Raw genomic sequence first — 22,733 nt, 5'->3', positions numbered from 1 at the left:
TTAAAAAAAGTTATTTTAACCTGCAGTGTGACTTTAAGTTCAACATTGTGTTAAGATGCCTTTTGGTCTCCATTTTTTTCACCAACTCTTGACTCCAACAGTTTATTATGACTCTGAAAGCATTAATTTCTGTGCTGCTACCATCTGAAAATGACAAAAAAACAGATTAGAAAATGTAAATTGCATTTTTTAGGTGTTTAATTGTTGATTGTGTCTCAACAGGGAACACTGTGCGGGGGAGTGGAGCTGTTTGACTGCTGCCTGCGAAGAACCATCTACAAGAACAAGTATGAGGTGACCTACGTTGGCCTGAGCCAGGTAGGAACAGCCAGGCAACAAGAAAATCATCAGTGCTGAACCGCAGTGTTTGTAATTTCACTAAATTAGGCAAACAGACAACCAAATAGGCAATTTCAGACGTCTCTTTGCTCTCCTTCTTCTGCTAATTAACAGACGATGTGAAAACAGCCCCGTTGATTTTGTGAGAGCAGTAATGCAGACTTAATGAATTCAGGTGCAACAAGCAGCCCTGTATGATTAAGAAAGAGATGAGCTCTGAAAACAATCATCCAGCCTTTTTGTTTATCTGATTTTCTTCATAATTGACAAATTAAATGTAGCAGAAAATTATGTTTACAGTAGTCTGGAAAAAAAGCCATGCTGGAAATACGCATCTTTTTTGTTTTTCATTATTTTTAAGCCATCAAACATTAATATATCTGCCTTTTTTTATTATTTCCTGTAGATAATTTGTTGTTGTTTATAATGTTACCCTTAGAAAATAGGGAAAATACAACACTAATTGCTAATTCTAAGAAAATATCTTTAAAAAAAAGCCATGTTTTTTAATTTAATATTTTTATTTTTATAGGAATAAGCATGAGTCTGTGCCGCATACCACATTACTTGTAGGCCACGCTAATTTGCAGAAGCAAAGTAGTAATTAAAACTATACAATAAATACACACATTATGAACACACACAAGAAAGAGTCTCTTGCGATTAACTTTGCTGCTTGGAACGACCACCACACTGAACTGACTGGCGTTTTAACAGGATTAACAGGTTGAAAGTATCAAATATCAGTGTGTAAATCGATTGTTACTGGATTTCAAAACTGTAAATAAAGATGGAATTATGTTTTGTTTTGCTTCTTTTAATTCTAGGTGATAGTAAAGAACCTCTCCACAGGAACTCGGGTGGTCCTGAAGTCCTATTACGGTTATGAGATAGAAGAAGTGAAGATCATGGGGAAAGATCGCTACCTGATGGCTCACACATCAGATACTCTCCTGCTGGGAGATCTCCTGACAAATAAATTAAGCGAGGTTGGACCTCAAGTATTATACCATAAAAGAATATACCATAAAACAAAGAAGTAACAGGAGTGGTACTCTTGGAAGGGAATAATATAGGAAAAGGGAAACATTGTGACCAAAAATTCAGGTCAAGGCTTTGAAGTTAGGTCTCTGCATTTAATAAAAGGTCTTTTAGTTCAATGGGCTAGAGAAACCCAACATTTATAGGCGTGCAACCCCATCCTAGAGAATATGCAAGCTGACATGCTGTTACATTTTTTTGGTCATAAACTGTCAATTTTTGTTCTCTATCACATATACTTAACAACTAAACATGAGTACATGGTGCAATAAGAGTGTGTCGTGTGTGGTTCACAAACATTAATGTCAGATTCTCACAGTAAATGCGCTCTTCACACTGTAATTGTGTTATATTCGCAGTATTGTTGTAATATTTGTATTGAAGTTAATTCTGCTTTCTCTGTCCTCTCTCAGGTCCCTTGGACTGGCTCTGGGGGAAATGAAAAGTTCTTCTTTGAAAATGAAACAGTGAGTACACACTAACCATTTAGACAGTGCGCAGATTATTTTTGTTTTCTTATTAAAAAAACCCAAACCGCTCCCGTATTTATAGGATTGCCAAGGAGCACAAAGGCCTAGTGTTTAGTAAATATAATTACCTCTGCGAAGGAGGTTATATATCAGGTCCTGTCATGTTGTCCATAAAACTACATTCTTCACTGTGCTGTATTCACAGCCCTGTTCTTGTTTCTGTTTTCAGGTGTGCATGATATTTAATGCCGGGGAGTTGAGCTTGGTGGAGTACAGCAGCAACGAGATTCTGGGATCAGTCCGCACAGAATTTATGAACCCCCACCTCATCAGGTTGGCTCCGTTCCTCATAATTATGCAGAAGCAGTGTGTTCAGTAACACTCGAGCACCTCAACCGGTTTGTTTGGTTCTAAGGAACAGATGTGAAACAGTCCCACGCATGCAATATTAGTGATCTGCTGATGGGGATTGAAACGGTATAATTCTGATTAAAAGTCACACTAGGAGAGATTTCAGGCGATTGCATACATTTATGTCACCATGCCCTGAAACAAAAACGATTCAACAGCAGTGTCATGAGTACATCTTTCATCATTCACTTACAAAATTGTCCAAAAATAGCATTTTAGTAATAGCCTGAACCTACAATGAATGATTTTGGATATTGGCAATGAAATCAATATCTCACTTCCAAACAGGAATATTTTGGGTTATTCAAACATGCATTATCTTTTTGAAGACAGCATTTGTAATATACTGAAAAACTAAAGAGAAATCCCATTTTGTTTCCTGTCTTGAACAAATATAAAAATTACAAATTTATATACCAAGAGTAGAAATAGAGACAAAAACAGTAACCCTGATGTTTCCTCATAAGTGCTTTCAGTCATGACCATTAGATGGCGGTATTGAGTTTTGGAGAAATCCTCTGCATCATTACAGTAAGGAGTCCACAGGAGTCAGTGAGGCTAAACCAACTAGTCAGCACACATCTATGTTAATGTATTCAGAGCTGTCAGAAGTGTCAGCGCTGTCAGCCTTTCTGTGACTGAATGATGGCTGTCGGATACTCTGGCTGCTGCTCGCCTCCGGCTGGACACTGCAGCATGACAAATTCATGACCAGGTTCATCCTGGGATTTAACATAATGAAGAGCAGCTGAAGCCAGTTACGCTGCACTAATGCTGGGGTTATTACTTGTTAAAACCATATCTTGCTGAATGCAGTCATGTCATTTAAACCAAGTGTGTGTGTGTGTGTGTGTGTGTGTGTGTGTGTGTGTGTGTGTCTAGTGTCCGACTAAATGAGAGGAAGCAGAAAGGAGTTGAAGACAACAAGAAGCTCGCTTATCTGATTGACATAAAGACTATTGCTATTGGTAAGAAAAAAAACTGTGTGTGTGTGTGTGTGTGTGTGTGTGTGTGTGTGTGAGAAAGTGAGACTGTAATTGTGTCTATTCAAAATGTGACTGTCCAGGTTCAGAAAAGGATTTAACACTCAGGGTGCTTTCGCAGTAGGCATAGTCCCTCCCCACTCCCCCGATGACCTGAGCTCACACTGCGCTCAGTGACTGAACACAGCCCAGTTAGTCTCAGCATGTTAGCTCCTCCCTCTTGTGCTCGCTGTCTGTCTCTTTCAAAAGCACACACGGCTTCATGCGTTTGTGGCTTAATTGGACCATTTTTGTGAGCTATGGCAGGCTGTTCTCTCACATACCCTTTATATTTATTAATTATTTACCACAGAGATTTTAATGGAGGCTGTCGTTGAGGAAGTATTGGAATACTGTGCTTGAGTCTTTCAATGGCCAGGTCGCAGTGGGCTCATACTAGTTAAAGAAACTTTGGGTGTCAGATGTGCTCAGCATGGTACAGATTGCATATTGTGAGTATACCCTTAGTTGTAATAGTTAAACATAAAGGTAATTCATGTTCTCATAAATTATTTACATTTTCACATGAAATAATCAATATTTGTCTTTGGCCCACACCTTGAAGGCTTTTGGTTTGTACTGACAACATAAAACATCCTCAATAAAGTTTTATCTTATAAATGTGCTTATAAAAGTGTTTTAGGCTAATATTATTTAAACAGGACTAAACAGTAGATTTTTCGGGGACTATTCTAAGCAGCGGGTGAATATATTATGGAGGCCTACTAGATAGCATGGTGTATGATGGGCTGACTAAAAATGAAGTTATAAGGCCATGTTCTTCATAATGAAAGTCTACCACTGGTCATTGAGGGGAACATATAACATATATTAATAGCATTTATAAATAAGACATTAAAGTCATACTTGTTAATTGGATCTAGATTGTTACTTTTGACATTTTCAGTCATATTGTACATATATTATGCACAAAAGTAAATGTCTCCCCAGAGCTACGCAGAGGAGGGTGTTACGGGTAACAGCAGGTTGCAGAGACTCTTCACAAGAGGAAAGCAAACAAACATAAATGAAATCATTATGTAACTGAACTTCACTTTACTGAGGCCCATACACAGGTATGAGGCCCATACACATCCATCTACATGTGCCTCAAAGAGGATAATTCCACCTTTTTGTTCCAAATACAACTCAGTGAAAACTGGTTGTACTTGACCAAGTCACAGCATATAGGAACTCAGCCAGCCCATATGATTACTTACCATAATATTAAACTCTTAAAGTAATATACCTACAATAACTGCAGTATAAAGTCAGTTAGCTCAGTGTGGACAATAACCCCCATTTTAATTAAAAAGACTGTATAGGCCTCACATCAGCACACTAATATCAGCTGGATCCCAAAGCAGGTACATTTTGAGAGCAGAGAAACAGCTCAGGCTCTGCCTGATAGAATTATGGAAAGTTATAAAAGAACTAGCTGATTTGTGATCTTGAATAAAAGGCCAGTGTTAGCTAGACACTGGCAGTCTGACTCAGTTAATCTGTCGGTTTATTTCTCCCCTCAGTGGACTTGGCCGGAGGCTACAATCTGGGAACCATCAGCCACGACTCCAAGATTGACTGGCTGGAGCTCAATGAAACCGGGTGCAAACTGCTGTTCAGGGACAAGAAGCTGCGGGTAAGAATAAAACCTCGGCACAATGAGATAGAGACCCAGAGGCAAAAAGAGAGCGAGGGGGCAAATGATAGACAGTGTGATGAGGAAAGTAGAAAAGGCTGTCAATGCTAGGGGCATTTCTTTAGTTATGGCCATGTCCATCATCCAAAACAGGCGCTGTGGCTCTGTTTTGAACCATTTTGGTCATCCAGCCTTTCTGACTGACAGTCAAGATAAATGTGAAACCGTCTTTGCCACCAGGGGGTGCCATAAATTAACCATGAAAGGCATGAAATTTTAGCTATAGGGTTTAAATCACAGGTTACCAACTTTTCTTTTTTTGGCTTTTGATCCCTTTAAATGACACGGTGCCCACTTGTCCCGCTGTTTTTTGAGTCCCGAAGAAGTAAGATTAATCAACAAAAGAATAAAACAATAAGACTAGAGGAAAATTGGAAAGTGCTTTCTGGTGTAGCGTGAACATTTAATCTGCTTTTATAATGATGTTTAATGTCTGGGAAAGATTTTCCTCTCAAAGGAGGTCCTCATTCATGTGTTGTTGTAAGCACGGCATTATATTGTATTAAGAAATTCACAAGTTGAGCTCTAACTGGTACAGATATGTTCCAGAGAAGGCAGACATCTCTATATAGATCGTACTGTATATAATAATCTGGATGGAGTAAAATCAAACTAGGCCTTTAAATGTTAATTCTTCATGACGATGAACTGTCCCTATTTAAAAGCCTTTTTTTTTTTCTTTTTTTCTTTTTTTTTTTTTGCACAAAACTCATTTTTTTCTTTTAGTTACGTCTTATGTCATATAAGTGGGAATACATTAATTTTGCTGTCATAGACCCCATTTAGAAACAGTATTCATTTTCTTCTGGTTATATGTAAGAGGTTGCTGAGATTCACAGAGGCCTTGTGTGGAGGATGAGAGCAGCAGCGAGTTGTTGTCAGTTGTTGCCTCAGGGTAAAAAAAAAGTTTGATGTTTAAGCCTTGGGGCAAAGACAAGGAGAACTCAGGTAATTGAGAATCCCTCTATGGAGTCTAACTTTTTCCTCCAGTGCGACTTGCTGTGACACATAATTCAGTTTTACAAATCTAGTGTACAAGTTTCCTTTTAGTATATGCAAAATGAACTTTAGCGAAAGAGATTGTAAAATATTTATGACCATCAATGACTTGAGGAAGAAGTAGAAGAATAGAAAAGTTTGACGGTAATTAATGCTAGGAAAAAAATCTCTGTAATCACTGAAAAGCTTTGTGGCTCGTGTGCAGATTTTTTTTTCAGTGAAACATTTTTTATGCCCAGGTTTACTGTAAATGTTAATTCATCTGATCTGCAGTGGTTATTAACTTTTACCTTTATTACAGCACTATTGGTGGTTTCCCAACTGCAATTCAGTATACTCCACAATCTGGGAGAAATTTCATTTTCCCATATTTTTTTTTCAACAGTAAAGAGTCATAAAATGTTTCTTTAATTGCTCCTTGCTTTCAGATGACCTTATCAACAGGCTGCTTGTCCTCATTGCATTTTAAAGTTGGCAAGCTGAGCACCTGGGTGAGACTATAGACAAAGCATTATTAAAATTGGTGGTGGGTGTGGGGAGGGCATTAAGGAAGCTGATTACATCAGCGGGCGGTCTGACATACTCACACATGCACATTAAGTGCTGCGGGAGTCTCTGTAGCTTATAGAATCTACATTCTCATCAAGTGTACAGTGGAACAGATTATTGCAGTGGGAGTTTTCACATGGAGCTGCTGGATGTTAATCAACTTTGTTCAAGCCAAATGAGTTTAACTATGCTAATGTAAACCTCAACCTACAAGAACAGGTTGCTAGCTTCCTATAGAATTTTTACTGCTATCATATATCAAATAACCTATAATGTTAATCCAGAGATGCTATAGTGGCAACAAATTATACTATAAAGGATGTAAGCAATAATAAAGCCATAAAGTGTATGTGGAATGTCAAACATGGTTACAGTTTCAAAGAAAGAAGGGAGTGGGCCAAGTGATTAGGCTTTAGGCTAGACTGCTCTAAATGCAGGCACACAGAGCTGGGGTCCCTTCTACCTGCTTTCCAAACATTTTGGTTTCCAGTGGCAGCCAATTAGAAGAAAGGTGGTCTAAAAGCAAGATGAAAAGGAAAATGCAATCTAATCTATCACATTTTCTCATGATGGTCAGCATGACATTTTAGGTAGTATATTTAAAAAGAAAGGATTAAAAAGCATGGTGGCACAGTAGATAGTGCTGTTGCCTCACAGCAAGAAGGTCCTGTGTTCAGTTCCACCATCAGGCTGGGGTCTTGCTGTCAGTAGTTGGTATGTTTCCCCCCATGTTTGCTTGGGTTCTTTCTGGGTACTCTGGCTTCCTCCCACAGTCCAAAGACATGCAGTTAGTGGGGTTGCATTAATTGGTAACTCTAATTTGCCCATAGGTGTAAATGGTTGTTTGTCTCTATGTGTTAGCCCTGTGGCACATTGGCGACCTGTCCAGGGTGTACCCTGCCTCTCGCTCTAGATAAGAATAAGTGGAAGAGAACGGATGGATGGAATAAAAAGAAGTAAAAACTGTTGTGTAAAAAAGTGGGTTTTAAACAAGATTGTTAAGATGTGTTCGAAGTGCATACTTTCAGCTTTAATTCAAACATTTTGAGGACGCTTGACAATAACCTAATGTGCCAAAAGGTCCAACAAATTATGGACCTAACAGTAGAAGATGCATAAGGCCTATTTTTGTACTGTGGACAAGGAGAAACAACTCTCTCACTTTTAAGGTCTCCTACCTAAAGGTAACAAAATTCACCAACCAGGTTTTCTATAGATCAAAGAATAACCACATTATATCTTCAAATGCACCCCAAAATCCAAGTACTAGTTACATATTTTTGCCACAACAAAGACTGGATATAAAGAGGATGCCACAACCAAGAGTCAGTTTACCTACAGAAGTTCAAGAAATAAAATAAAATAAGGTATGGAGACATGGCCAAAGGAAACAAACAGGTGGAAGGAGTGTGGGTCTGCTGTGCAATGGGCCTGCAACTTACATTCCTAAGCTAATGAGGTTAAACTAAACCAACTAATGCAGGTGCAAAAAATAAATCAATGATTAAAATAAATCAAATTAAATTCAACTTAGCCTGACTTTAAGTGGTGATCCATGATGCTCTGAATACTCTTGAAATGACTCTTTTAAAGATAGCAAAAGATAATCTGCTGCAAAGTACTGTCGGCATAAACTTCCTATGAAACATTTAAATTATACAGTATATAATAAAATATAATATTATTGTGGATACAAATGAGCTTTGATGGACTGTAAAGTGGTTTTGTTACCTTTGTATAGAACCTTTTTTTAAAATTTAATTTTATGCTAAAATAAACCAGATTAACTCTCTGGACTCTATATTTACAAACTTTAAATTTAACGGTCACAGCTGAAATTGTTGAAATCCATTCTTATGTTACAGTGACACTTGCTGGACTTTGCCTTTACTGCTGGACTTGAAACCATTTCCTGATGATGAAATATAATTTCTATGTCTTTCTATCTTTCTCTGTCCTCTGCAGCTCCATCTGTACGACATACAGTCTGGCGTGAAGACCACATTGCTGAGTTTCTGCTCTTACGTCCAGTGGGTGCCTGGCAGCGATGTGGTGGTCGCCCAAAACCGGGGAAACCTCTGCATCTGGTACAGCATCGACAGCCCAGAGACCGTCACCATGTTCCCTGTCAAGGTGAGCTTTTGTTTTCTTTGTAAGTGTGATTTAAGTATGGTCGGCATCGTTAACTGGAGGCTCTGCATCTGCCCTGGTTGGCTTGTTTTGATAAACCTTTTTATTTTTAATATCTCCACAGTGTTTATGCTGAAGCCACATGTTTTTTTATTTTTACTGTTCTCAAGCCTTTTTGTGTTGCTGGCAAAGCCTTAACAGAGAACCAGCTTTTTGTGCCGCTGTCCTGAGGCAGTTAGTCGCCCCTGGCGTGCGCAGGGTTTTGAAAGTTGCTTGCGTTAACACTTGCTGCTGTTCTCATTAATAATAAAAACCATCGCAGCAGCCTCTTGTGTGGCTGATTTGTGTTTTTGCAAAGTGCACTGAGCTTTGTGCAAGACATTTTTATTTTGTAGAAAATAGCAGAAGGTAGTAATGGACAAAGAATTGCTGCTGTTATGTGCTGGTCATAATTCCTTTAAAAGTATTTGATTTCATAGTGTTTAGTGGAAATCCTCATTAATAATCACCATATTATTGGGCACCAAAGTGCCTTGAGATGACTGTAGTTGTGAAAGGGTGCAATATAACTAAAACTGACTTAAAATAAATTGAATTTTGAAATTGAATATTTCCGATATACTTTGCTACTCAGCAGCTATCTTGGTGAAACATCCAGCCATATATGTGGAAAGTTATTTTGATGCCTTTATCTAATAATATGTGAAAAACAAAAGCGTAAATGCTCAAAATTAGGTTTGAAAACTTCTGAAGAGCCAAACTGGGAAACATACGCCCATCATGTTTGTTCCAAGGCCAATCTGTGTGCACTTCTGTTCTCCACGTGCTTGTGAAAGCTTTCTTTACGCACTCTGGTTTCTAGAAAAAAACCCTGCTTGGCTAATGCTGCATATCTTGGCTGAGAACACTCTCCCCCCCAAAAAACAAGCTTTTTAAATATTGCTTTATGGGCAAATTTACCAACATTTTTTTTGTGTGTGTGTTTTTAAAACTGGTGATTCTTGACATGTAGCTTCTGTGGCCTGGTAACCATGTGATTGCTGGATGTTGCAAAACAGCTGCCAAAAAGAAATACTTACCAAAAACCTCCTTCTGATTGTTTTGGTCATTAGTAAATTGCCACGTTCCCCCATAGTCTGCATGAAGACGTCGTATTTCTCTGCAGACACTTACCAACTAACTACTAATTTAAAGTGAAACTTGAAAAGGAGCAATACAAAATCGAAACTGAGATTTTGAGTAAGAGATCAAAGTAAAAGTTGTGCTTTACTGCTAAAGTCAAAACACTGTAAAAGGCACATCTTCTGCTTTGAATGTACAGCGTCTCAATTTGGCAGTTGATTTCACAGCAGCTGCCAGAACACTCTGTACCCGGTTCAGGAATACATGTTTTCCCCTCGCGACTGGGGGTCACTGACCACTCTCTAGGTCTTTCTGACTGGGGTCCAAAGGCTTCAAGAGAACAGCTTGAGGTTTTCCCAAGATGGCTGCAGAGTTGCTGTGCTCACTTCTAGAGAGACTTTGGTTGGGATGCTTCACGAAGAAAAAGAAAATAAGTCTTAAATGTACCTGTGAAGTTAAACTGTAGCAAAATCACTGTCCACATAGGGTGAACAATAATTGGAACAAAAAAAAGGAATTGAAACACTTTATCTAACAGGAAATTACTAAAATTGTTAAACGCAATCACAAAAGAAGGCAAAATGAACAGGAATGAGACAAAGTGCAGACGTAGAGGATGATTGCAGAATATAAAAACCTGACAAAATGTATTTTTGTAAGTAAAAGCTTCATCTATTAAGCATTTTGTGGCTTAAACTGTCTAATAAATGCAGTAGCACGAAAAACACGTTTTCCACTTTATTAACACAGCGCGGACGTTTCATACCTATGCATAGTATGTATCTCCTTTCTTTGTCAGGGAGACATTGTGGATCTCAAAAGAGCCGATGGCAAGACGGATGTGATTGTGACAGAGGGCGTCAACATGGTGACATACACACTCGACGAAGGCCTCATTGAGTTTGGTACGGCTGTTGATGATGGAGATTATAACAGGTGAGTACAGCCCACTAAATAAAACCATACAGCCTATCAAAATGACGATGCAGCGTGAACATCCGTCCGTCCTTCCTTGCACCCGTCACTTTTCTGGGTCAGAGGCGCAGTGACAGCAGGGTGAGCAGAACAGGCCAGATGTCCTTTTATCCAGCAGCTTCCTCCAGCTCTTCTCGAGTATTTCCTCAGCACTCCCAGGCCAGCTGGGAGATATAATCCTTCCCTTCAGTGTGTTGTGATTTGATCACCTCCGAAAGGATGCTCGTGTGAAGCCACCTCATCAGATGGAGTAAATAATTATAACTGACCTCTCTTATTCAGGAGGAGCATCAACTCAGCTCCTTCCTCTAGCACTTCGGGAGTCTTTAGGAGGAATGTGGTTGCTTATATGTTTAATGCTCCTCTTTCATAGGAAGAAATTGTCATACAAAGTCTGGAATTAAATTTTTTAAGCTCAAACTACCCAATAAGGAATTGAAAAATCATGACTATATTTTTGAAACTCACATATTTTGAGAAACAGTTTACAACTATTAACTGAATATAGTATTGTTTTGACATGGAACTGTGTGTGGAGGAGGTCATTTGGTCCTCCACTGAGCACCGTCAGGCCTTTGCTGACAATGTCACTAAAGTCACCTACAGTAGAAAAGCTTTGTTTCTGGAAGAGGCATAATGTAAATAAATTTAGGGAATCAATTGTTTTATTTTGATAATTCCAGTCAAGGTTACATTATCAGTTTTTTCAGCACAATGCTGTGAAGTTTAGGTTGGCATAATTTTGGGTAATAAGAGACAGAAAATTTTAATTGCACTCTCTGTGGTCTTATGGGAATCTTCTCTGTTCTTTCAAATACTCTGTTATCTTCAGTTATAGTGGTGAATGTCCATATTAACAGGGCCATAATGTACCAGTAATCGCCATTAGCCAATAAGTTTAGGTTTCATACTGTTTTAATTCCTTTCTTTCTGACATTTTATATACACTTGTCTCTGTATTAAATCAGTGAGAGAAGATAGCTTTCTGTTTGTGCAGGGTAGCCAATAAGTAGAAGGTTGTCTTAAAGGGGGCGGAGCTTAAACCTCTGTTTTTCAGACATTAGATGAACATAGGGTGAGCTAATAGATATGATAAGTACAGATTTTTTTTTTAAGCTATGAATCAGGTAAAGCAAAAATTATACTTTACAATGGGACAAGTACCACTGAATATGGAAACCAGGCATTTTATTTCATCCACTCATGATCTGAGTTAAAAGATCACTGTGTTATTGCAATTATTTTGTAAAGTAATTTTACAGCTTTGTGCTTTCTGGGGAGCAATTTGTTATTCCTCTCATTATTCTTATAAATCATGATCTTTCTAATCCGCTAATCTGTCAAATAAGTCTTCTAAATTCTATTTTACTAATGTTGGTGAATGTGATTGAATTAGATTAAGAAGATAGCCCTGGTCCCTCTTTAGCAGCTGTCACATTGAAGAAGTTCAGCATCTTTTCAGGTCATACCAGTAATAATCTTTCTAACATGTCCACTGATCTCCTCAGCAGACTTTATTAGATCAGAACATCTCACGGTCCATTATGAGTTGCTTTATGTTTTTGTAGAGCATGCTATAGTGAAACACTGGGCCATGCATAGGTTTTATTCATTGATTTACTTCACACAGTAATACAAAACATCTTCTTTATGGCTCTATACGTGGGGCTATTATCGTGATTGTCTTGCTGAAGAATGAATTTGGGACATTCAGGAACCAACTTGATCCAGATTTATGAAAAGACGTTTTTTTTGGGGTCAGCTGTGTCTAATCACCAGTCCCCCTCGTGTGTATCTATAATGCCATCTTCCTGTATCAGTTTAATGTTTTTGGTATCATGTTCACTTACCTTCTCTTCATCCTTACTTTGGAGTTCCTTGTTTTTTCCATTCGGACATTTGCATCAGCTAAATTAGGCTAATTTTTTTTTTTTTACTTTGTCTGTCTTACGGTCAAGCATCCAACAAGTCTGACTGAAAAACAAAATAAAAACTTAGACTAAACCAAATTAAAGCACATTTAAAAGTGATGAAAAGGCCGTAGAAGATTTTCCAATTCAGACTTAAATTTGGGAGTGGCTGCTGTAACACAGTTTCCTCGATATTTGCAGCTCTTCTGCCGCTCCTTATCTTTACACACCATTCGTGGTCGGTATCTGCAGCACAGAATACTTGCTTTATGTTCTGTCTTGCCACCTGGCTCAGCTCTACTTGTGCATGTGCGTGTATTTTCCAGAGCCACAGCCTTCCTCGAGACTCTGGAGATGTCACCAGAGACTGAAGCCATGTGGAAGACACTCAGCAAGCTGGCTCTAGAGGCTTGCCAGCTGCACATCGCAGAAAGGTCAGCACGACACAAACGCGCACGCACACACTGCCACACACAAAGCCCTTTCGAAGTAATGTTCTTGTCTCCAGAATAATTACATTCAGTATCAGTCGTCATTGCAAGTGAGACTTATCTCTGGGGCTGGAGAGAAAGAAAGAGGAAAGAGGCAACAAGGGCACCTTCATCACCTGGAATGAAGAAATACACTCTTGGACACACTTGCGCACACCCGGGCAGTTGTTTTTCATCACTTCAGAGGACATTACATTGACTTACATTCATTTCCTGGACATTTACTATAACCTTTACTCCTCTGACCAAGTCTTTTATCTAACATATACAGATTCAGCTTATACAGCTTGATTTTTGTACCTTAAAGATAATCAGATAGTTCCTTGAAATATTATTTTATAAACAGATAAATGTCCCCACAACATAATAGAAGTATACCCTCTGCACACACACGGCCGATGGCTGTGTCTCTGCCAGAGCCCCCCCACCACCACCACCAACTTCATTTATCATCAAAGGCAGTTTTTAATTTTCTATCATTTTATTCCTCTCTCTCCATCTTTAGTTCTCTCTGTTTTGAGAAACCTTTCAAATTTGAATTCCCTGTCATTAATAATGCATATGCTGTTCGTTAGGCATCGTCTTGAATTGCATAAATCATGAAATCGGGGAAAGAAACAGTTTTGTCTGGAGTGGATAATGTTAATGAGGGAGGGAAGTGATGTTAATGAGAGAGGGAAGCAGAAAAAAAAGAGTCAGACAGTAGGAGTTTTTAAACTTTTTTTTCTTTCATGACTTGTTCATTAATCTGATGCAACTGTTCACAGAGAGTTGGTAATAAAGTGGCCAAATGCTAAGATGTGCCTGTGCATTTCTCAGTTTCTCACACTGAATCTAAAGGCTAATTAGACAAAGAGCTTTAATTTATCTCAGTTCATTAAGTGAACAAGTTTTCACTGACCAGAAATGCATTCTTTCTCCACTAAACTGAATATATTTCTCTTTATTTCTGTTTCTGTTTGACTTTCTCTGTCACCATCTGCTGCTTAATTGCTTAGTTCCTCTATGGTTTTCTCTCCCTTTTATTTTGTAGGTGTTTTGCTGCGCTGGGTGATGTCTCAACCCTCCACTTCCTGCGCCAAACAAACGAGATCGTAGACAAAGTTTCACAGGAAACGGTGTGTTTTATCTCAGCAAAGGCCCAACGCACTGATCACAAATATAGCAGATAAAGAGCTTTAAGGGTGGCAATAATATTTCTGGCTAATTGGCTAATTATTAGTATTCTCCAATGAAATGCAATACAGTATTTGACATTTTTATGCAACGAAACCTGAATAATTCAACGCTTCTCTTAAAAATGTATGTGTCTTATGATGGAACTGGAAATCCAGCATTCATTGTACAGCAAGTCTCTGCTGGAGTTGATATTAATGAAATTCCTTTTAGCTGAATCTCTGTGATTGGTTCTTATAAAAAAATGCAGCTTTGCAATTCTTGAAAAGTTTTGCTGTAGCTTCCTTTTTCTCTCGGCAAAGCTCAAAAGTGCTCCCTGGCTTTGTCTCTTTATTAGGGAGAAGATGGGACATCATTTTATCAAGTCCAAGCACGCGTGGCCATGCTGGACAAGAATTTTAAACTGGCTGAGATGCACTACACAGAACAGGTGGGCAGTAAAAAAATGAGCGTTAGAAATAAGATCGAATATGTAATGTGTACAATTAATTCCTTTTCAGATTTTACCACAAACAGAACACCCCAAAATTCACAGAGCTGTTAAGCTTTTAAATGTGTATTCATGCTTGATTTATATTACTGCATCATGTCTACAGCAGAGCCTGATGTGCACCATCACAGAAATTTAAGTAAACAGCACCACAGTAACGTCTTGTATTAATATTTTGGTTAAGCACAACATATTAGTAACAGAGGAGTGATACCTGAAAGGAAATCCAGGAACTATTGCTCCTTATTACGAGGAACTCTATCTGCAGGTAAACTGACATTTTTAGTCAAATATGTTCATTCTACAGATTAGCAAAAAATAGACCACTTTAATATAAAGCTCAAAATATCAACAGACTAACTGTTTCTAGCTTGCTATATAATGTTAATGTAGTAGGTAGTACTTTGTCCCTGTAGACACACACACTTTTTCTTGCTTTCATAGCTCTGCCTCTGATGATACTTGTATAGACTCAGTGTGTTCTGAAGTCTCCTCTCCTTCAGTTAAAGTAACCCTTCACAATTTATTAGCTCCAACTCTAACATAAACAGCTCAGTTTCACTCGTGATGACAGTGAACAATGCAGATACACAAGCACACATAAATGCTGTCACCTGCTTTAGGAGGGATTCAACACAGTAAAATAAGGCTTAGGAGCAACAAGCAGCCACACAGATTTATAATTTCTTCCCCATGTAAGAATAGGAAGGACAAGCAACACAGAGATGCTTTCACTGCTAAAAGTATTGTTTACCTTACAAGATGGTAACCAACAAATCCCTGTGAGGGCTGCAGTGGCAAGTCATTGGAGTCTTTTACCAAACACCTGGGATTGGTAAAGTCTTGAGCAAGATGAACTGAACAAATAAACCCAGCTCTGCATCCTTAATGCTAGATTTTTAGAGAATCAAGTCCAATGTTTGGCTTTTGTTTGTTTTGTTTTGTTTTTGCTGTGCAGAATGCCATCGAAGAAGCCATAGAGATGTACCAAGAGCTCCACATGTGGGACGACTGCATTGCTGTAGCTGAAGCCAAGGTTAAAAAAAAAAAGGGAATTGAATCATACGCAATTACTGATAATATTTGATGAAATAATTTTACGTGGTCGCAAATCAGCTCGAGGTAGCGTATTTATATTGATTACTTTGATTTCATCACATTTTAAATATTTATTTATCATATTTATATTACAGAATAAAAGCCAAAAGCTAGTTTTTTACTGCCTCTTTATTCGGGAAAGGTCAGCACAGTGGGTAGCTCCACATATTATATTTATATATTTATTATATATTTATTACATTTTATATTATGGGGGATTTTAAGGGTTGATGCCCTATCTAATGCATTCCCCAAGGGACAGAAAAAAAAAGGAAATGATTTGCTTTATTGCTTGATAAAACATATAAAGCTACAGTAAGCTTAAATCGGAAAAGACAGGGAAAAAAACCAAAATGTGTAAACAGACAGCCTTCTCATATGACAAGCACGGGCTTCTTAATTGCCTAAAATAGCATTTGTAAAAACAAAATAATTTAGCCCATTTATGCCTTTATCTTGCTTAGATCTATTCCCTTCATACACTACTTTGTAATACTCACTTTATCAAATCTGAAAAGGCCTGTGGGTGAACAGCGAGTGTCCTTATGAGCTTCATTTTCTGAAAACAGAGCCCACAGCAGGGGCAGGAGTCTCGTTACCTCTCAGAGAATTTGGATTACCAAATTACAATATACACCTGACAGTGTTGTTGGTTAGTTATCTGTGGACAGAATAACTATTTGATTCTTTCTAGACATGTTTAAATGAAACCAACTGAACTCTAAATGCAAAATAACTGCAGGGCTACCCAGAGCTCGACACCTTGCGTGAAAACCGTTACCGGTGGCTGATGGAGACGGGTCAGGAAGACAGGGCCGGCGAGGTGAGGGAGAGCGAGGGAGACTTCCAGGGTGCCATAAACCTCTACCTGAAAGCAGGGCTGCCAGCTAAGGCCGCTCGCCTCGCCATGAGCCAGTCGGAGATCACCAACAGCAGCGAGACCGTCGACCGCATTGCTGCCAGTCTCATCAAGGGAGAGTTTTACGAGAGAGTGAGTGGATCATTTCTTCCTCCTGTGTTTCCCGCTTCTCTGAGCCCATCTCTCCTCGCCTCAGCTTCAATGCCGGAACAAGTGTTCTTTGTTATTTTCAGTTTTGAACTCTGTCTCCCTCCATCTGCCTGTTTTTTTTCTGTGTGCTTTTTCTTTTTTTTTTGTCTAAAAGCTCACTTCTTTTCCTCTAGCCATCTGTGTTTATGTAACAGGTGGGAAAGAGGCTTGGAAAAGGAGACTGGATCCTCAAAGCAAATTTTGTAACCTGATATTTTGTGTTCTAATCAGTTTCGGTGTCTGGAATTAGATATAGAAGTTGGTGATTACAATTTAACTTGCAGTAGCTAAAATAAAACTTCTCTGTATTTTACAAAGAGCCACTATTCTCCATTGCATTTTATTGTTAGAAAACCCACTGAGTTAGCATTTGAAATGTGTGTATCCTTGTAAAAGTAAGGATAATTATAGGTTGAAAGAGTTGGACATGTTTAATTGAGGATAGTCACAGATGGAGAAACGCAAGAACATATTTAGCTGGAACAAATATCTAATTCAGGTATCATGTTGTTTGAATCATGAAATACCTAGCAGCAGAGAAATACAGGGACAAAATGTTCCCACTCAGTCCATTAAAAGAAACAAAAAAACTGAGGTAACTAATTAAAATGTAGCACGGTGTAACTGGCAGCTTTGGTTCACACAGGCTCAGCCAAGTTCACAGTTACTGGCCAGGAGTATATCGATACCGGCGTCCTGTGTTTAAATCCACAATAAGAAAACATACTTTCTAAAGACATTTAAAAGTGATAGTAGTCACTGTTCCAAGAACATCGGAACATCTTTTTTCTAATTACACCAACAAAATTCAAAAGGCACATTATTCTCATTTGACATTCCATGTTTTCATTACTGGACTCTACTAAAGTAACTTTACAATTCATCTTGTAATGGGCCGTGATATAGCCCCACACGTCATGCACTGTCACAATCAAGCTGTTTCAGCTCTCTTTCTTTTAGACAGCTGTCTTCTGATTGGCTGCCCCTCACAAATGGCTGACAGCCACACCATTGTTTCAATATGTTACTGGCTATAAGGTCAAATTTTAAAACATTTATAAATATTTGAATTTATAAATATCTGATATAAATATTTGAAATATTTGATTTCCATAGTGGTGTGGCAGTTAGCAGAGTCACAGAGTTCAAACCTCCTGATTATAAGTAGCAAATACTCCCTGTGCCTTCCTGGGTCCTTTCCAGGTGCTCTGGCTTCACAGTTCAGTGACATGAATGTCAGCTTAACTGATAATTGGCTGCTGGAGTTGATGGCCTTGTCCAGATCTCGATTGACAGCTGGGATATGCTTCAGCCCTACATGACCCTAAGTTGAAAGACAATTGACAGAAAAATGTATGTCATCTCTTCTGACCAGGCAGGAGATCTGTATGAGAAGATCAGGAACAACCAGAGAGCGCTGGAGTGCTACTGTAAAGGAGGTGCCTTCAGGAAAGGTAAAACAGTTAGGTAGCTTAGACTGCATATACCATTTGATAACTTCTACAATGTTTTGTACAATTTTAGATGGTAGGTTTAAGCTAAATCAAGTCAATTGTAACTTTTCTGGTAAGAAAGTTTCTCCTTCCTGTTTCCTGTAGCGGTAGAGCTGGCTCGCATAACCTTCCCCGCTGAGGTGGTGAAACTGGAGGAGTCCTGGGGAGACTACCTCGTCCAGCAGAAACAGATGGACGCTGCCATCAACCACTTCATTGAAGCAGGGTACGTAGAGTAGAGGAGGGATGGATGGAGGGAGAGGACTGGAGAGACAAAGATAAGGACAGATGGAGAGGCAAAAAGATGACACATGAAAAACAGTCCAACAGTGATGGCCAACAATTCTTTAAAATCATCACCAGGATAATGGAGAGATGAGATTTTAAAAAATCGCTATACCAATGCCCCAAAATCCCAAATACGACAGGTAGTCAGAGCTCAGAGAGAACTTAAAGAAGCTTCTGAAACTGAATTTTGACTTGGCTACAAGTCTCTACAGAAACAACGACGTTAAAAATACTACTTTTAAATACAGTTAGTAAAGTTTCAGGCACTATTTCAGATAGCTATAAGCTAACTATAAGTTCTTTCTCTGCAGAATAGTTTAAAAATGCAACTAGTATTACCAGCACAATCTGCATTTTAATGCTGACTCTTGTTATCTGAACAATTAAGGGTGCACAAGCACAGTAACGTGTTCATATTGTCTTCCATGCAGCTGTTCTCTTAAAGCGATCGAGGCAGCCATCGCAGCTCGCCAGTGGAAGAAAGCAGTCCACATCCTGGAGTTACAGGAGGATTCATCATCAGCAAAATACTATGTGAAGATAGCTCAACACTACGCCTCCATGCAGGACTACGAGGTGAGAGACAGGAGCCGTGAGGTAGCAGGTAAAGAGGAAAACCTAAATGAAAAACAAAAACAGGTGAAGGTATAGCCACAACATGTTTTCTTTCAGATCAGTGAAAAGGAAGACATCAAAAAAAGTTTTTTCCTTTATTGTATAATAGATTATATGTTGGACTTTTATTAAATTGTGGGAATGTTTAAGGGTAAGATGAAAATGAGCTGCAGATGTAAATATAACTTTTTAAAAATGTCTGATATAAACTATTATTTTCGTGATATAAATAATAAACTGAGGTTTAAATTTATTTTTTATGCATAATATGAGACGGTAGCACTTACATGCTTGTCTGCTTTCACACATCCCATTCTTAATCCATAGGGTTCAATAAGATGTCAGCCCACCCTTTGCAGTTATAACAACTCCACCTCCTCTGGGAAGACTTTTCATTAAGTTTAGAAGTGTGTTTAAGGGACTTTTTGACCTTTCTTCCATAAATACATTTGTGAGGTCACTTACTGATATTTGGCAAGAAGGCCTGGTTTACAGTCTTGTGTCTAATTCTTCCCAAAGGTGTTTCTCTTGGGTTGAGGACAGGAAACCATGCAGGCCAGTCAAGTTCTTCCATGACAAACACGTTCGTCCATGTCTTTAGGTACCTTGATTTGTGCAGTGGTGCACAGTCATGTTGAAACAGGAAGTGGGCATCCCCAAACTGTTTCCAGAAATCTGGGAGCATGAAATTGTCCAAAATATCTTGGTATGCTGAAACATTGAGTTCCATTCACTGGAACTAAAAGACAGTTCAGCAAAACTCGCCCATCTGATTATCCAAAAATCTCACATTCTCCACGATGATAGCTGAACACACAGTTCATATTTCCTCCTCACAGCTCTCCATTAAGCTCCAGCTCTGAAACCCCAGCATCTCCTCCAGAGCGCCTCTAGGATAACAGCAGAACTGCCAGGAAAAGTTGGCTAAAAAGTGAAACATGTTCACCTTTCACTTTACAACCAAATATCAACATTGTTCAGACGTCTGGAAAAGTCATCTTTTCAATGTCATTTCAACAAGGTTTTGCTCAGGGGATAGCACTGGGAAGGTGTTTTAACTGAAAAAGATAAATCTGCTCTACACAGCAGTAGACAGATGGCAAAGTAAGAAACTGGTGAACAGTGGAACAAAAAGAAAGCAAAACACGACTACAGATCATTTCAAATGCGTGTAAACGGGAAACTGCATTTTTAAATATTTGTGCTGGTTACATACTTTGAACTGAGTCAGTGTTACACTTTCACTTGTGTTATATATGTACCTCATAAAAATACTGTACAGGCTTGGCTAAATGAAGGAGGCTGTGACATTTTGCCACTGGCAGTTAATTTCCACTCATCTCATGTGGACACATACACACACCCACACACATGCACGGTGGCCAGTTTTCACTTTACTGCAGTCTCTGTGGACACTGTAACCCATGTTTGCTCCAGGGTGCTTTGGCAATAAGGACAAGTTTGGTAGTTGTAACAATACTTTTAAAAGTTGCCCCAATACCACAAAAAACATGACTGTTGAAAAGAAAACGATAACGAGAGCAATCTGGTACGAATACAAAGAAAAGGAAGCGAGATGATGGTGGCGAAGCGCAGTGTGCTGTGCTTATTCTGATGAGCTCAGCTGAGCCAAACGGCCTCCACAGACTGCCAGGCTCTGAAAATAGCAGCCTATTTCAGTCAGATTGCTCCATGGGCATATTCACAGAAAGTAATTAAGATAACAAGCTCTTTGCTCTCCAAGTTGGGGGGTAGTTGTTGCAGGAAAGTGAAATTCAGTGCAAGCTATAAACAATGAAGCGCACGCACCTGCTGTAGCTATAGAGAAAGTATCCTGGAAAAACAGTGACTAAACACTTTTTAATCAGAATGGCAAACAACCAGCTCATCTGTTTGTTGTACTGAAGCGACTTTTATTACAGATTGATTCTATGAGTATCTGGCTTTATGTAGCAAAAGTCTGTTCACTGTAAAGTAGCGGGAACTTTGACTCTTCTAATTTTTTCATTAACCGTTACATAACAGGGCAAGAAATAACACTGATCTTTATGGTATTATATATTATAATTTTTAAAATGCTATCAAATTTTAATTGCTTTATTCACTCTCTTAGTCTCTACTGTGTGTTAAGAGTCAGATCACCGGACACAATATAAACTGGCAACCCGCAGCAGAGTTTACAACAACAACAACAAAAAAAAACAGTGTTATTCAGTAGGTCTGATATTACACTGTTGTAATTACGTGTTTCATGTAATGGTACAGTCCTACACGAGCCTTTCTAGATCAGTATTTGTTTACAGCCAAACTCACGAGTTGCAACATTGAAAAATTCTACCACCAGAATAAGTATAATTAGAATTTGGTTTCACAAATTTCATATCCTTAGCTAGTGCAGATAAATAAGCAGCCTTTGGAGTGTGGTGAACTCTATGCAAGTCTCTGCATATATCACTTTTATTCTCACCGCCTCAGCTATGAACAACGAGAGTAAGGCCTCTGCAATCTGAATTAAAATTACGTTTAGTTTTTTATAGTTTGATGTATTCATTCAAAGTTTCCAGTCTTGTCTTTATTTAACAGGGGCAGTGCACGTTAATAGACAGCAGTGTAAGAAAATATGAGATGTAAACACAGCAGATTTTATCTATACTCCTAATTCACATCCACAGTCCCTGGACAGATCACATAAAACTATATAATAAACAAAAACATGCAGAGATGCAACAAAACAAATAAATACAAACATGTCATATACCATCTGTCCCAGTCTGGTTCCGACTTGGTGGTCTTATTGCAGAGAACCTAAACAAAGTGCGCTGCTAAGTTTTAGGTCATTTAGATCAGCGGTCCCCAACCTTTTTTGCGCCACGGACCGGTTTATGCCCGACAATATTTTCACGGACCGGCCTTTAAGGTGTCGCGGATAAATACAACAAAATAAAACTAGTACCGGTACCAAAAAAAAGAAGATTTATCCATAACACACGTGAAAAGACCCAGGAAAACCGAGTTAACGATAAAAACGATAACAAAATAACGCTGAAAACCGATAAAAACCCTGAAAACCATACATTTCACACCTGAGCCTCAACTCTCGCGGCCTGGTACCAAACGACTCACGGACCGGTACCGGTCCGAGGCCCGGGGGTTGGGGACCGCTGATTTAGATGAGAGTTTCACATATTTTGGCTACATGCTTTCTCTGTTACTAGCGTTCCCCTGACATTTTTTAAATGCAATTCAATTTTATTTATATAGCACCAAATCACAACAACAGTTGCCTCAAGGTGCTTTATACTGTAAGGTAAAGAACCCAGAATAATACAGAGAAAACCCCAATAATCATATGACTCCCTATGAGCAA

The 22,733-nt window shown here is 38.7% G+C and overlaps 1 protein-coding gene across 1 annotated transcript in view; it reads left to right on the top strand.

Moving 5' to 3' along the window:
• The window catches only part of ift172 (intraflagellar transport 172), a 54,769-nt gene that overhangs the window by 5,390 nt on the left and 26,646 nt on the right, over window positions 1-22,733 (top strand). The window contains exons 10-25 of the mRNA XM_063495169.1: window positions 223-318; window positions 1,167-1,328; window positions 1,794-1,847; window positions 2,080-2,183; window positions 3,144-3,229; window positions 4,810-4,922; window positions 8,496-8,663; window positions 10,582-10,718; window positions 12,994-13,101; window positions 14,192-14,276; window positions 14,672-14,764; window positions 15,783-15,860; window positions 16,665-16,913; window positions 18,346-18,424; window positions 18,569-18,689; window positions 19,183-19,327. Of these exons, the coding sequence (XP_063351239.1) occupies window positions 223-318; window positions 1,167-1,328; window positions 1,794-1,847; window positions 2,080-2,183; window positions 3,144-3,229; window positions 4,810-4,922; window positions 8,496-8,663; window positions 10,582-10,718; window positions 12,994-13,101; window positions 14,192-14,276; window positions 14,672-14,764; window positions 15,783-15,860; window positions 16,665-16,913; window positions 18,346-18,424; window positions 18,569-18,689; window positions 19,183-19,327 (1,878 nt within the window). The remainder of the gene's footprint in view (window positions 1-222; window positions 319-1,166; window positions 1,329-1,793; window positions 1,848-2,079; window positions 2,184-3,143; window positions 3,230-4,809; window positions 4,923-8,495; window positions 8,664-10,581; window positions 10,719-12,993; window positions 13,102-14,191; window positions 14,277-14,671; window positions 14,765-15,782; window positions 15,861-16,664; window positions 16,914-18,345; window positions 18,425-18,568; window positions 18,690-19,182; window positions 19,328-22,733) is intronic.

This window comes from Pelmatolapia mariae, linkage group LG15 (genome assembly GCF_036321145.2).
Source record: "Pelmatolapia mariae isolate MD_Pm_ZW linkage group LG15, Pm_UMD_F_2, whole genome shotgun sequence".
NCBI lineage: Eukaryota > Metazoa > Chordata > Actinopteri > Cichliformes > Cichlidae > Pelmatolapia > Pelmatolapia mariae.
This window is presented reverse-complemented; position numbering and strand designations above follow the sequence as displayed.